General features: G+C 35.5%; 1 protein-coding gene across 1 annotated transcript in view; it reads left to right on the top strand.

The window, feature by feature from the left end:
- Positions 1-13,284, top strand: part of LOC113249170 (A disintegrin and metallopeptidase domain 3-like) — an 83,462-nt gene that overhangs the window by 45,015 nt on the left and 25,163 nt on the right. Inside the window, exons 8-11 of the mRNA XM_048215306.2 lie at positions 8,287-8,358; positions 8,593-8,759; positions 10,057-10,138; positions 12,185-12,321. Of these exons, the coding sequence (XP_048071263.2) occupies positions 8,287-8,358; positions 8,593-8,759; positions 10,057-10,138; positions 12,185-12,321 (458 nt within the window). The remainder of the gene's footprint in view (positions 1-8,286; positions 8,359-8,592; positions 8,760-10,056; positions 10,139-12,184; positions 12,322-13,284) is intronic.

The following is a 13,284-nucleotide window of genomic DNA, read 5'->3' as shown; positions in this document are numbered from 1 at the left end:
TAATATTCCATTGTATATATGGACCACATCTTCTTTTTTGTTGTTGTTGTTTTTTAATAATATTTATTTTGTTATATTAGTTGCCATACAGTACATCCCCAGTTCTTGATGCAATGTTCCATGATTCATTACTTGCATATAACACCCAGTGCACCATGCAATATGTGCCCTCCTTAATACACATCACCAGCCTATCCCAATCCCACCCCCCACCCCCGAAGCCCTTAGTTTCTTTCCCAGAGCCCACAGTCTCTCATGGTTCATTCCCCCTTCTGTTTACCCCCCACTTCATTCTTCCTTTCCTTCTCCTACCAATCTTCCTATTTCTTATGTTCCATAAATGAGTGAAACCATATGATAATTGTCTTTCTCTGCTTGACTTATTTCACTCAGCATAATCTCCTCCAGTCCTGTCCATGTTGCTGCAAATGTAGGGTAATTGTTCTTTCTGATGGCTGAGTAATATTCCATTGTATATATGGACCACATCTTCTTAATCTAGTCATCTGTTGAAGGGCATCTCGGCTCCTTCGATGATTTAGCTATTGTGGACAATGCTGCTATGAACATTGGGGTGCATATGGCCCTTCTCTTCACTACATCTGTATCTTTGGGGTAAATACCCAGTAGTGCAATTGCTGGATCATAGGGTAGCTCTATTTTAAACTTTTTGAGGGACCTCCACACTGTTTTCCAGAGGGGCTGTACCAACTTGCATTCCCACCAGCAGTGTAAGAGGGATCCCCTTTCTCCACATCCTCTCCAACATTTGTTGTTTCCTGCCTTGTCAATTTTTGCCATTCTAACTGGTGTAAGGTGGTATCTCAAAGTGGTTTTGATTTGAATTTCCCTGATGGCTAATGATTTTGAACATTTTTTCAAGTGTCTGTTAGCCATTTGTAGGCCTTCGTTGGAAAAGTGTTCATATCTTCTGCCCATTTTTTGATTTGTTTATTTGTTTCTTGTGTATTGAGTGTGAGAAATTCTTTGTAGATCTTGGATACCAGTCTTTTATCTGTAGTGTCATTTGCAAATATCTTCTCCCATTCTGTGGGCTGCCTCTTAGTTTTTTTGACTGTTTCCTTGGCTGTGCAGAAGCTTTTGATCTTGATGAAGTCCCACAAGTTCATTTTTTCTTTTGTTTCTCTTGCCTTTGGAGATGTGTCATGAAAAAAGATGCTGTGGCCGATGTCAAAGAGGTTACAGCCTCTGTTCTCCTCTAGGATTTTGATGGATTCCTGTCTCACATGGAGGTCTTTCATCCATTTGGAGTTTATCTTTATGTGTGGTGTGAGAGAGTGGTCAAGTTTCATTCTTTTGCATGTAGCTGTCCAATTTTCCCAGCACCATTTATTGAAGAGACTGTCTTTTTTCAACTTGGTGTTTTTTCCTGCTTTGTCAAAGATTAGTTGCCCAAAGAGCCGAGGGTACATTTCTGGGTTCTCTCTTCTGTTCCATTGGTCTATGTGTCTGTTTTTGTGCCAGTACCATGCTGTCTTTGTGATCACAGCTTTGTAGTATAGCTTGAAATCTGGCAACGTGATGCTCCCAGCTTTGTTTTTCCTTTTCCACAATTCCTTGGAGATTCGGGGACTTTTCTGGTTCCACAAAATTTAAGGGCTGTTTGTTCCAATCTTTGAAAAATGTCTTTGGTATTTTGATTGGGATGGATTTCCATTTTAAAACAAGCTATTTTGTTTATACTCAATTGGAGATCCTTGTTGTTAAATATTATCTTTTATGTGATGATTTTATGCTGTATAATTGCTTGAGTTCTCTAGTGGAAGTTCTGTATTTCAAAAATGAGAGTTATTCATTGGAAAGTCCATTTAATTATGGAAATTCTTGTTTGTACGGTCAGTTTGAGCAAAGTCATATGAGTAGCAAGTTAAACAATCAGATTTGTCCTTTATCACTGATATTTTGGCATAAACTGTGTCAATGATTAATAATAATGTCATGATTTTGTTCATAAAAGGAAATATTTTTAAAAATAAAAGGAAATATTTAGATCTTTAAGTAATTAAAAAAATCAGTAACAGTAAAGAATAGATAGATAAAAAAATAATAAAGAAAACACACATAGTTTTATAATCAGTGAAAAATTATATGCAGAACTGTCCTGTTTTTTAATGTATACATGTGTATATTCATATGACTTTGTTTTATATATGCTATTTTATAAGTTATTTTATAATGTTTTCCCACATATGAATGAAATATATTATTTCAATTTAATTTTGAAGTTCACATAGTGTCCAATTAATATATTTAAAATAATTTAATCTAATTTACTAGCTAATTTACTAGCTCTCTCTGTGTTCCTTTCTAGTCTTTGCTGCTTTTGGTCTTTTTTTCCCCACTCAAAAAGTCCCCCTTAGTATTTCTTGCCGGGCTAGTTAAGTGGTTATGAACTCCTTTAGTTTTTATGTGTCTCGGGAACTCTTTATCTCTCCTATTCTGAATGACAGCCTTGCTGAATAAAGTATTCTTGGCTGCATATTTTTCCCATTCAGCACATTGAATATATCCTGCCCTATGCATCTGGCCTGCCAGATTTCTGTGGACAAATGTGCTGTGAACCTGATCTGTCTTCCCATGTAGATTAAGGACTTTTTTACCCCTTGATCCTTTCAGGATACTTTCTCCATCCCCTCACTTTTGATCTGCAGGTTTCTTTAGGTTTAAAATGAGTCTCCTGTAGGCAACACAGAGATGTGTCTTGTTTTTTAATCCATTCTGACACTCTATGTCTTTTGATTGGAGCATTTATTCCATTTACATTCAGAGTGATTATTGATAGGAATTTAATGCCATTGTATTACCTTTTAAGTCATTGTTTCTGGAGATTTTCTCTGTTCCTTTCTAGTCTTTGTCACTTTTGGTCTTTTCCTCCCACTCTTAGAGTCTCCTTTAATATTTCTCGTAGGGCTGGTTTCATGGTCATGCACTCCTTTAGTTTTTGGTTGTCTGGGAAACTCTTTATCTCTTCTTCTATTCAGAATGATAACCTTACTGGATAGAGTAGTCTTTGCTGCATATTTTCCCCATTCATCACATTGAATATATCATGCCACTGTCTGCTGGCTTGCCAAGTTTCTGTGGCAAGATCTGCTGCTAGCCTTACTGGTCTTACCTTGCAAGTTAGGGATGTCTTTTTCCTTGCTGCTTTTAGGATTTTTTCCCTACCTCTATATTTTATAATTTTACTACAGTACATCTCGGTGTTGGCCTGCTTTTGTTGATTTTGATGGGAGTTCTTTGTGCCTCTTGGATTTGGATCTCTGTTTCCTTCCCCAGATTAGGGAAGTTTAGCTATTATTTCCTCAAATAAACTTTCTGTCCCTTTCCCCTCTCTTCTTCTTCTTGTACTTGTATGATATGAATGCTATTACACTTTATAGAGTCGCTGAGTTCCCTAAGTCCACATTCATGATCCAATATTTTTCTTTCCCTCTTCTTTTCAGTGTCATTATTTTCCATTATTCTAGCTTCTGTATCACTTCTTCATTCTTCTGCTTTCTCCATCCTTGTGGTCATTACATCCAGTTGATTTTGCATTTAGGTTATAGCAATTTTTTTTCAGCCTGACTTATTTTTAAGTCTTTTATCTTTGTGGAAAGGTACTCCCTGGTGTCTTCTATGCTTTCCTCAAGCCCAACTAATATCCTTATGATTGTTGCTTTAAGTTCTGGGCCAGGCATATTACTTATATCTGTTTTGATTAGATCCCATGGCCTTTTCTTGTTTTTTTCTTTTGGGATGAAAGAAATCTTGGTATTTTGTCTAGGTGTCTGTCTTTTTCTCTGGGTTAGGAAAGCCTGTTATATTTCCTGCTTTTGGGAGTAATGGTTTTGTTAAGAAGACGTCATATACTGTTCCTGGCCTGGTGCTTCAGGAAGTATCTCTAGTATATGCTGTGTGCACTCTGCTGCTATATTTTGGCTGTCTTTTCCTCATGTCAGTCCTCTGCAGTTTCTCCTTGCCTACAGTGGGGAGTGTTTGGACCTTGTCCAGAATATGACCAGTTTTAACTGGGTGTGCTTTGGTGTTCCTGTTAAAAGAGGCCTGACAATATTTCCACTAGAGTTGAATCTTTACAGCACTATGACCAGAAGAATTTGTGCATATTGAGGTTTTTGCTCATCTTCTGGGGTAGGGGACCTCTGCTGTCAGGCACACTTGCCCTAGTTAAGAAGCACCTGCAGAATGTAAGCAGGCATGCCTTGTTGTAATCGGCTCAGGCGTCCATTGTTGATGGGGCTATGCTGCTTACTGAAGTCAGTCTCCGCTGATGGGTATGGGAAAAAAAGTGGCGCTGACCCTCTCCCTTGTCTCCAGAGAGGTGAATTCTCACCCACTGCCATCCAGGAAGCCTTCACAGAGGAGCAAAGTCTTCTCTTGTGTATCGGAGGCATCCCTCAGATCCCTGCCTTCTCCCTGTCTGTATCTGGGTTATCTGCCTGCCAGGCAGTGCAGTGCACCTGTGTTTTATCTCAGACACACTGGGTGAGTTTCAAATTCCAAATCTCAGGAACCTGTTGTGGTACAGACCTGTGCTGGTCCTCTGGGAGAGAGCCTCACTAGGCTGGGGCTTGTGCCAGTTTGTCCCAAAGGGGCAGTCACACCAATGCATAGGAACTGGGAGTTTAGAGTAACACACAGCAAAAAGCCTGAGTCCAGGTTAGCCACCCCTGGCAGTGTCTGTGCGCCATGCTTAAGGGGCAGGGGGGAGCACAATGGCATCCATCAGCTCTTTTGACTCTGACAGGCAAAGCCACCTCTCCCAGATACACTCCAAAAAGGGGGAACGTCTCTCCCAGTGTATCCCTGGGGATCTTCTGATTGCAGCATCAGCTCTTGGCATCTAACCTCCTTCTCCACAGGAGCACTGCAGCAACCACTGGGCTCCACAGGACCCACAGCACAGAGCTATAAAACTCCAATCTTTGAACTCTGCTGGTTGTAAACACTTAGCATAATCAGCCTCTCTTCTTTTCCCAGTCCATGACTTTGGGGAAGAGTTTTCCTTCTGTAATCCCCTGTGGACCTCTCTCTCTCCCACTCTCTCTCTGCCTGTTTGTCTGTCCATCTTTCTCTCTCTTTCCTCTCTCCACAGTCAGGGCTCCCTTCCCTCTGCAGCACCCATGATTCTTTTCTCCCCAAAATCATGTCTCCACACCTCCGACTCTCCATGATGTGACCTCTTCTCTCCCTCCAGTCGTGTAGTTTGTTCTGTCAGTCCTCAGATCCATTTCTTGGATGTTCAGAATGATCCAATATTTATTCAGCTGTGTTCAGAAATGAGGCAAATATAGGGTCCTCCTACTACTCTGCCATCTTAACTGACCCCGGGAGCATTTAGATTTCGACTTTTGTTGTTACAGGAGGAATAATACTATTTGGCCTAAAACTGAGATCACAAGTAGTGGAATTATGCTTTGCCACAGCCACTCCCATGAGCTTGCTGACATTAAATCTAGACAGCTTATTTTCCTCTCCCCACTTAGCTGGATACCTTCTTAACCATTCCAATAACAACAGAAGGCATTTTCAATGCAAATGATATCATGTGAAACAAAAGAAAACAAAACAAAGAAACCCAAAACAATGACAAAAAACTCCAGGAGTTCCTTAAAATATGCCATGATTAGTATTTCTTCTCTTATGTTTAGTTTATCTGTCTTCAATTTTAAAGTGTGGTTCTGTAAACAAATATTAATGGGCCTTTTTTTCTCTGAAATTCAGTCAGATAATCTCTGTCTTTCCTTAGAACATTCAGTTGAATTGTGTACACCAAAATTACTGGTAACAATGGATGTAGGCTAAGTGCTGCTGTCCTATTAGTGTTCTATTTGTGCCACCTGTGATTTACTCCTCTGTTCCTCCTTTGTTACCCTTGGATTAGTGGGTTATTTTCAGCATTTGTTTTTATCTGCTATATTGTTTTTTTCTGCTATGCCCCTTTATCCCCTACCTCTTACCCCAGTGGCTTCTCTAGGGGTTCCAATGAACATTCCTAACTTGTTACAGTCTAGAATTAATGTTATACCACTTCACATACAATGCAAGAGCCTTACAACAGTAAAATTCCATAGAACTCCTTCGTGATGTTAGTGTGATATATTTTTACTTCTTCATATGTTATAAACCACAAGATGAATTATTTTAAGATATTCAATTGTTTAAAGAAATTAAGGAAAGGAAAAAAGCATTTCATTCGCCCCCCCCCCACATTTTAACATTTCCCAAATTCTTCATTCCTTCTTGTAAGTCTGTGTTTCTGATATTTTTGTTTAGCCTGTTGATGAAGTCTCTTCAGCTTTTGTTCATATGAGATTATCTTCATTTTATTTTCATTTTTTAAAAGATTTTGTTCATTTGAGAGAGAGAACGCACAACCAGGGGGACAGGCAGAGGGAGAGGGAGAAGCAGACTCTCCACTGATCAGGGAAGCCCAATGAGGAGCTTGATCCCAGGATCCTGAGATCATGACCTGAGCTGAAGGCAGAGTGCCTAACTGACTGAGCCATCCAGGCACCCTTTATCTTCATTTTTTAAACGTCTTATTTGGAAATATTTTCTTTCATGAAAGTTGTAAGAATAAGAATAAGGAAAGAACACCTATATTCTCTTTTCTTAGATTTACTGTTTAACATTAATCCTATTATCATGTGTGTTCTCTATTTGAAAGCAAGTTGTAAATTGTATCATGGAGCTTTTATAGAGTTATCCATGTAAGTAAAAATAACATCATTAAAATACTTTTTATCAAGTATTACTGTAAGTATTTTTATCAAATAACACTAAGTATTACTATATCTGAATTTCATTGTGGTTGGACAATGTGATCTAAGTGACACCTATGTTTTATAGTCAAAAAACTGTTTTATGGCCTAATATGTCAATTTATATAAAACCTCCATGGATATTTGAAAAAAGTTGTCTCGTTTTATATAAGCTTTTATATGTACATAGTATATCTAAAGTTTTCTTTAATTTGAATACTCTTGAATTTATTGTTAACCTGTCTGCTTGATCTATTAAAGATTAAGAGACCTATGTAAAAAGCCCTCACTATGACAGTCAATTTCTACTTACAATTTTGTTAAATTTTGTTTTATACATTTTGTTGCTCTGCTATTAGTTATAGTCAAGTTTAGAATACTTCCATCTTTCTTGATAATTCAATATTTTATTAATGTACTGTGATAATTATTATGTGCACTTTTTGATTTTAAGCCTTTTTCATATTAATGTAATGATCATATAACATATGCTTTTTGTCTATTATTTTCCTGGTATATATTTTCATGCTTTGACTCAATATCTCTATGTACTCATAATTTAGAAGTTTTTAATTTAATTTGCATATAGTGGATTTTTAAAAAAAGTTTCTGCCCTTTACCTAGTATTTGGTCTGTTGATAATTTGTGATTATTGACATATATGGGTTTATTTCCATAGTCGTATATTTATATTCTTTTGTCTTGCTTTTCATGTGTTCAGTTTTGCAAAGGATCACCTTCATTCATATCACCCATGCTGCATCGTGTAAATATATAATATAGTTTATTGGGAAGGGTTACCTACAGAGAAATAACAAAGTATAGGAAGTCTGTAAGGACCTAAGAGAATAGCATCTCTTTTGTCCAAATCAGAAAACCTTATCCATTACATTTTATTTTCTGTTAGTAGTTTTGGCAGACTTGCTGAAGATTACTGAAGATAAAATTTGCCACTTTTTATGTTTTTTGCTAACACTTAGAAATGTGTACATACACATAATTAGAAATTTTTAGAGAAAATATTATGACTTCTGTTCCTTTGAATGAAGACATATTCTTGAAATTACTCGCTGTAACGGTCCTCAGAGCTCTGTGTTTAGAAAGTACACTGCTTATCCAGGATATATAGTCATCTCTTAGTGGGATGAAGACAAATGATGGCAGCATACTATAGGAGAAAAAAAAAAGACATAATAGTTTAGTTTGTTGGGCCTTGAGTTCTGGTTTTTACTCTCAGTAGTTCTGCAATCTTGTAAACTTAAGTTTTGACTCTTAATTTCTGTATGTGTGAAGAGGAAGCTAATCACAACCTTCTTATTTTGAGATTATTGATTAATATATAAATTCTCTAGATTTATATCGGAAACTTGCTAATACTAGGTAAATCTTAACTTTTTTCTCCTTTGGGTTGAGCACTCCATTAACATTTTATATCCATTTAAAGTGTGATAGTTCAATAATTTTCACTAGCGATTAAGAAACAAAATTTGTCTTTCAGTTTGATTATATGGGCTCAGAAGTGGCAGTTGCAGCTGAGAAAGTTGTCCATATCTTTGGTCTAATCAACACGGTAAGTGTTTACGTTTCATTTAAAGAAACTTTTCCTATTAATGCAGTAATATTGTTTGTATAAATAGCATATCCAGTTTTTAAAAAATGTAATCCTACCAACTGGTTTCATCATCAATGAATGAATTTCATCTCCAAAAGAGAGTAAATTGAATGTATTAGCATTATGTATAGAGATGTAATGTTATATTTATGATTACCTAAAAACTATATATTACGTATCTTCTATTTGCAGATGTTTTCCCAGCTCAACATGACAATTATACTAACTTCTTTGGAGCTCTGGTCAGATCAAAATAAGATTTCACTTAGCGGGGATGCAAATGAAGTACTACAAAGATTTGTGTCATGGAAAGAACAATTTTTGTTTCAAAGGTCCCATGATATGGCATACTTATTAATGTAAGTACTGTATTTGTATTGACATAGGGTTTGTCAAATTATTTCATATGTTAGCTATCAAGATTATATACAAATTGTGTTATATGTAATGACAAGACACTTCAAAAAAGGATTACATGCATTCTGTGTTGACAAAATGCAAAATATAAAATTCTGAAAACAATGTAAGACACTAAGTCGCAGTAAGTCATAATTCTCCACTAGCCTTTTTATCTATGGAAATGTAAGAAACTTGAAAATTTGGAAAGCCTTGAGATAAACAGGGGAACCCAGTGGTTTTAAGGATTTTCTCAGAGGTAAATAATTGAAACTATCATTTGAACTTTATTTTTTTTTTATTTATTTATTCGACAGAGATAGAGACAGCTAGCGAGAGAGGTAACACAAGCAGGGGAAGTGGGAGAGGAAGAAGCAGGTTCATAGCGGAAGAGCCTGATGTGGGGCTCGATCCCAGAACGCCGGGATCACGCCCTGAGCCGAAGGCAGACGCTTAACCGCTGTGCCACCCAGGCGCCCCTCATTTGAACTTTAAATACAATGTACATTAGTTAACAGAGTGCAATAATTGCATATAATGCTGGTTAAAATACAATATATCAAATTAGTAATGTGGTTACGGTCGGTATAGGTATACTGACACGAGGTGTAGCTATTTAACTACTTGCACTATTTTTTTTCCCCGAGTCTTTATATAGGTTTCTGTTGATAGTTTGATTGTTGAGATGGAAATAATAAGAATTCTGAAGATCTGAAGAATATGCAATAGATTTATAAATCTATTGGTGTTTCCTGTGGAATTTAGGGTCAGTTCTGGGGACTCAGGGGCTGCAATAACTAAGGACTGAAATGTATGAGGACACTTGTTGCGTTCTAGCACTTTTTTTCTTGAGGAGTCTACTGAGTATTCTGTCTCTTTGTATTCCTGTCCTCCAATCCAGCATTTTTTACATGCATTAGGGATTCACTATGAGCAAATCATGGCAATAAGCTATCCTGACTTGTACATCTTCAAATTATATCTATCCAGTGGTGACAACAGTGGTGATTGTTTTGGAGTGATTAGGCACTGCCGGATTTTGGGCTGTGTATCATATAATGTTAAAGTAGACTTTAGAACTTAACTTTTCAGGAACTGTGGGAGATTACCCAAATACGAAATGATTGAAAGCATGAGATGTATATGTAATATTTGTATTTTAAAAAATGTAGCTTTATTGAGAAATCCAATTCTTACAATGTCATTAAGTTAGTAATAATTTAAAATGCATTTATTCAAAAGAAAAATTTTATTATTTAGTTACAGGGACCATCTTAATTATGTGGGAGCAACATATCATGGAATGGCATGCAATCCAAAGTTTGCTGCAGGAATTGCTCTGGTATGCATTTTATTCCCATCTATTCAGTAATTAATATCATGTTTTGAAACAGCCACTTCAAAGAAGAAAGTATGTAAAGTATATCTGCCATGATGTTTTGACAAATTTTTCTAAGAGTATCCTTTTTTTTAAGACTTTGAAACTCAAATGTTATAATTTTAAAGGTGTTTTGCTATCATGCTAAAATGCAAATAACATACAATTTACCATTTTTACCAGTTTTAAGTGTACAATTCAATAGTGCCAAGTATGTTCACATTGTTGTGAAACAGATCTCCAGAACTTTTCATCTTGCATAAATGAATATTTGTACTTTTTGACCAACTTGCCCCATTTTCCAGACAATCTAGCCCCTGGAATCCACCATTCTATTGTCTGTGTCTGTGAGTATGATATTTTTAAATTCCACAAATAAGAGAAATCATATAATAGTTGCCTTTTTCTGTCTGTCTTGTTTTACTTAGCATGATTTCATCCAGGTTCATCCAGGTTCATCTATGTTGTTGCAAATGGCAGGATTTCATTCTTTTTTATGACTGAATAATATTCATCTATATGTGAATTTAATATATATGTGAATATTCATATATGTGTGTGTATATATGTGCGTGTGTGTGTGTGTATATATATATATATATATATATATATATATATATATATATATGACATTTTTAATCCATTTATCAGTCAGTGAACATAGGTTATCTCCATACCTTGGCTTTTGTGAGTAATGTTGCAATGAACATGGGAGTGTGAATAGCTCTTCAAGATACTGATTTCAATTATTTTGGATATAGACCAGAAGTAGGTATTTGCAGGATCATGTGGTAGTTCTGTTTTTAATATTATGAGGAACCATCATACTTATTCTCAGGGTGTTTGGACCATTTTATAATCCCACCAGCAGTTTACATTTTATATTCATCACATCTTTACCAACACATTGTTTTCTGTTCTTGTTGTTGTTTTTAATAGCAGCCATCCTTAGTGGTATGAGGTGATAGTCGTTGTGGTTTTGATTTGCACTTCTATGATTACTAGTGATAGTGAACATCTTTTCATATGCTTTTTGCTTTTGTATATTATCTCTGGAAAAAATATCTATTCAAGTTCATAGTCTTTTTTTTTTTCCATATTATCCTGCAGTTGTCCTCCTTGGCATTTTCCAAATGAGTTGAATACTTATATCCACGCAAAAACCTACACATGAATGTTTATAGCAGTTTTATTCATAATTGCTAAAGATTGGGAGCAACCAAGATGTCCTTTAACAGAGGAATGGTTAAGCAAACTAGAGTAAATTGATATAAAGGAATACTATCCAATGATTTTTTTTTAAGTGAAGCGTCAAACCATGAAAAGACATGGAAAAAACTTGAGTGCATAGAGGTTAGTGAGAAAAGCCAATCTGAAAAGACTACATACTGTATGAGTCCAACTACATGACCTTCTGAAAAAAGAACAACTATGGAGATAGTAAAAAGATTATAGGTTGCCAGGGGTTAGTGTCTTGCTGCCAGCGTTACTTCCCAAGTTTTTTGTTTGTTGTTTGTTTGTTTGGTTTTTGAAGACAAAAATGCTACTTACAAAGTGTTATAGTATTCTGCCTTTAAAAAAAATAATTCGACTCTCTACCAAAACTATTTCTGAAGTAAAAACTGACTGCAAATTCAACCCTTAAGAATTTGTATATTTTTAAGTGTTCATTAAAAAATAATATAGTTACTGAAACATGCATATTCTCAAAAAACTTTTAAAGCTTATTGGAATTTAATACATAATAAAAGCATATGACAGCATTAATCTTATTTTGTTATGTCAGTGCCATTTGGATTAGAAATACAATAACTCAAAGAGATAAACAAAATTTACCTATTTTTTTCTTATTTTCCATATCCCTAAAAAAATAATGAGCTTTGGCATAGTAGTAGTTTCTTAAATTTGCATTTTCATTTAGGTATTATGGCCAAAAAGAAAAGATCAAGGAGGTGAAGAAATAACTTAGGCAATAATTCCGTTTTGCTTTGTTTTGTTTTTTGCATTTAGTATCCACAGATGATAACTTTAGATGCATTTTCAGTTGTTATGGTGCAGTTGATTGGAATTAATCTGGGATTCACATATGATAATATCTACAATTGTTACTGTCCAGGAATTACATGCATAATGAATTCTGAAGCAATGTAAGATTTTATTTTTATCAAATCTATATCTTCTTCTGGGAAAAGTTTGTAGCAGTCACTGTTATATAATATCTTGCAACGCAACTTGAGTAAGAATATTTTTATTAAATACATAATGTACTTGTTTAAACTTATTTATTTAATTTTTTATTTAAATTCAATTTAGTTAACATATACTGTATTATTAGTTTCAAGGGTAGAATTTAGTGATTCATCAGCTGCATATAATAGCCAGTGCTCATTATATCAAGTGCCCTCCTTAGTGCCCATCACCCAGTCACCTCATCCCCTGACCCACCTCCCCCTCAGCAATCCTCAGTTTGTTTCCTAGAGTTGAGTCTCTTGCGGTTTGCCTCCCTCTCTGTTTTTATCTTATTTAAAGAGGAGTATTTGATATTGTAGAAAATGTGCTTAGTATTTCTACATTCAATGTTACAGAGGAAGTGAATATTGCTGATGACTTTCTGAGGGTTTACTAGAGTCTTGAGATGAAATTCATTCAAAGAATATGTAATAGACATCTACTGTATTGCAGGATTGTGTTAGTCTTATATATGGCTAGCAAGATAGATATGTCATAAATATCTTAACCTCTCAGGGTCTGAAAATTTAAAAGTAGACCTAAGAATAAACAAAGTATGAACAGCTTACGATAGGTGTCAGGAAGGCAATAAATAGGGAATACATGGGGAGAAGAAACTTTCTGTTAAAGAAAAGTTTTCTGGGGAAATAGTTATGAGGGATATGAATATGGTCATGTAACGAGCTTGTTGAAAACTTTTCAGCCAACAATGAAGTGATACTTGAATAGCAAGAAACTTGAGAAGCTCAAAAACAAGAATAAGGATATTGAGAGAAGGATAAAAATGAAAAAAAATAGCTGGGACTGTAAGGAAGAATGTTTTGACATAGGGAAAAGAAAATAAAATACAAAGAGGCTAAAACATAAGGGGAAGAAGGCCA

Source organism: Ursus arctos, unplaced genomic scaffold, assembly GCF_023065955.2.
Source record: "Ursus arctos isolate Adak ecotype North America unplaced genomic scaffold, UrsArc2.0 scaffold_27, whole genome shotgun sequence".
In the NCBI taxonomy this organism is placed as follows: Eukaryota; Metazoa; Chordata; class Mammalia; order Carnivora; family Ursidae; genus Ursus; species Ursus arctos.
This window is presented reverse-complemented; position numbering and strand designations above follow the sequence as displayed.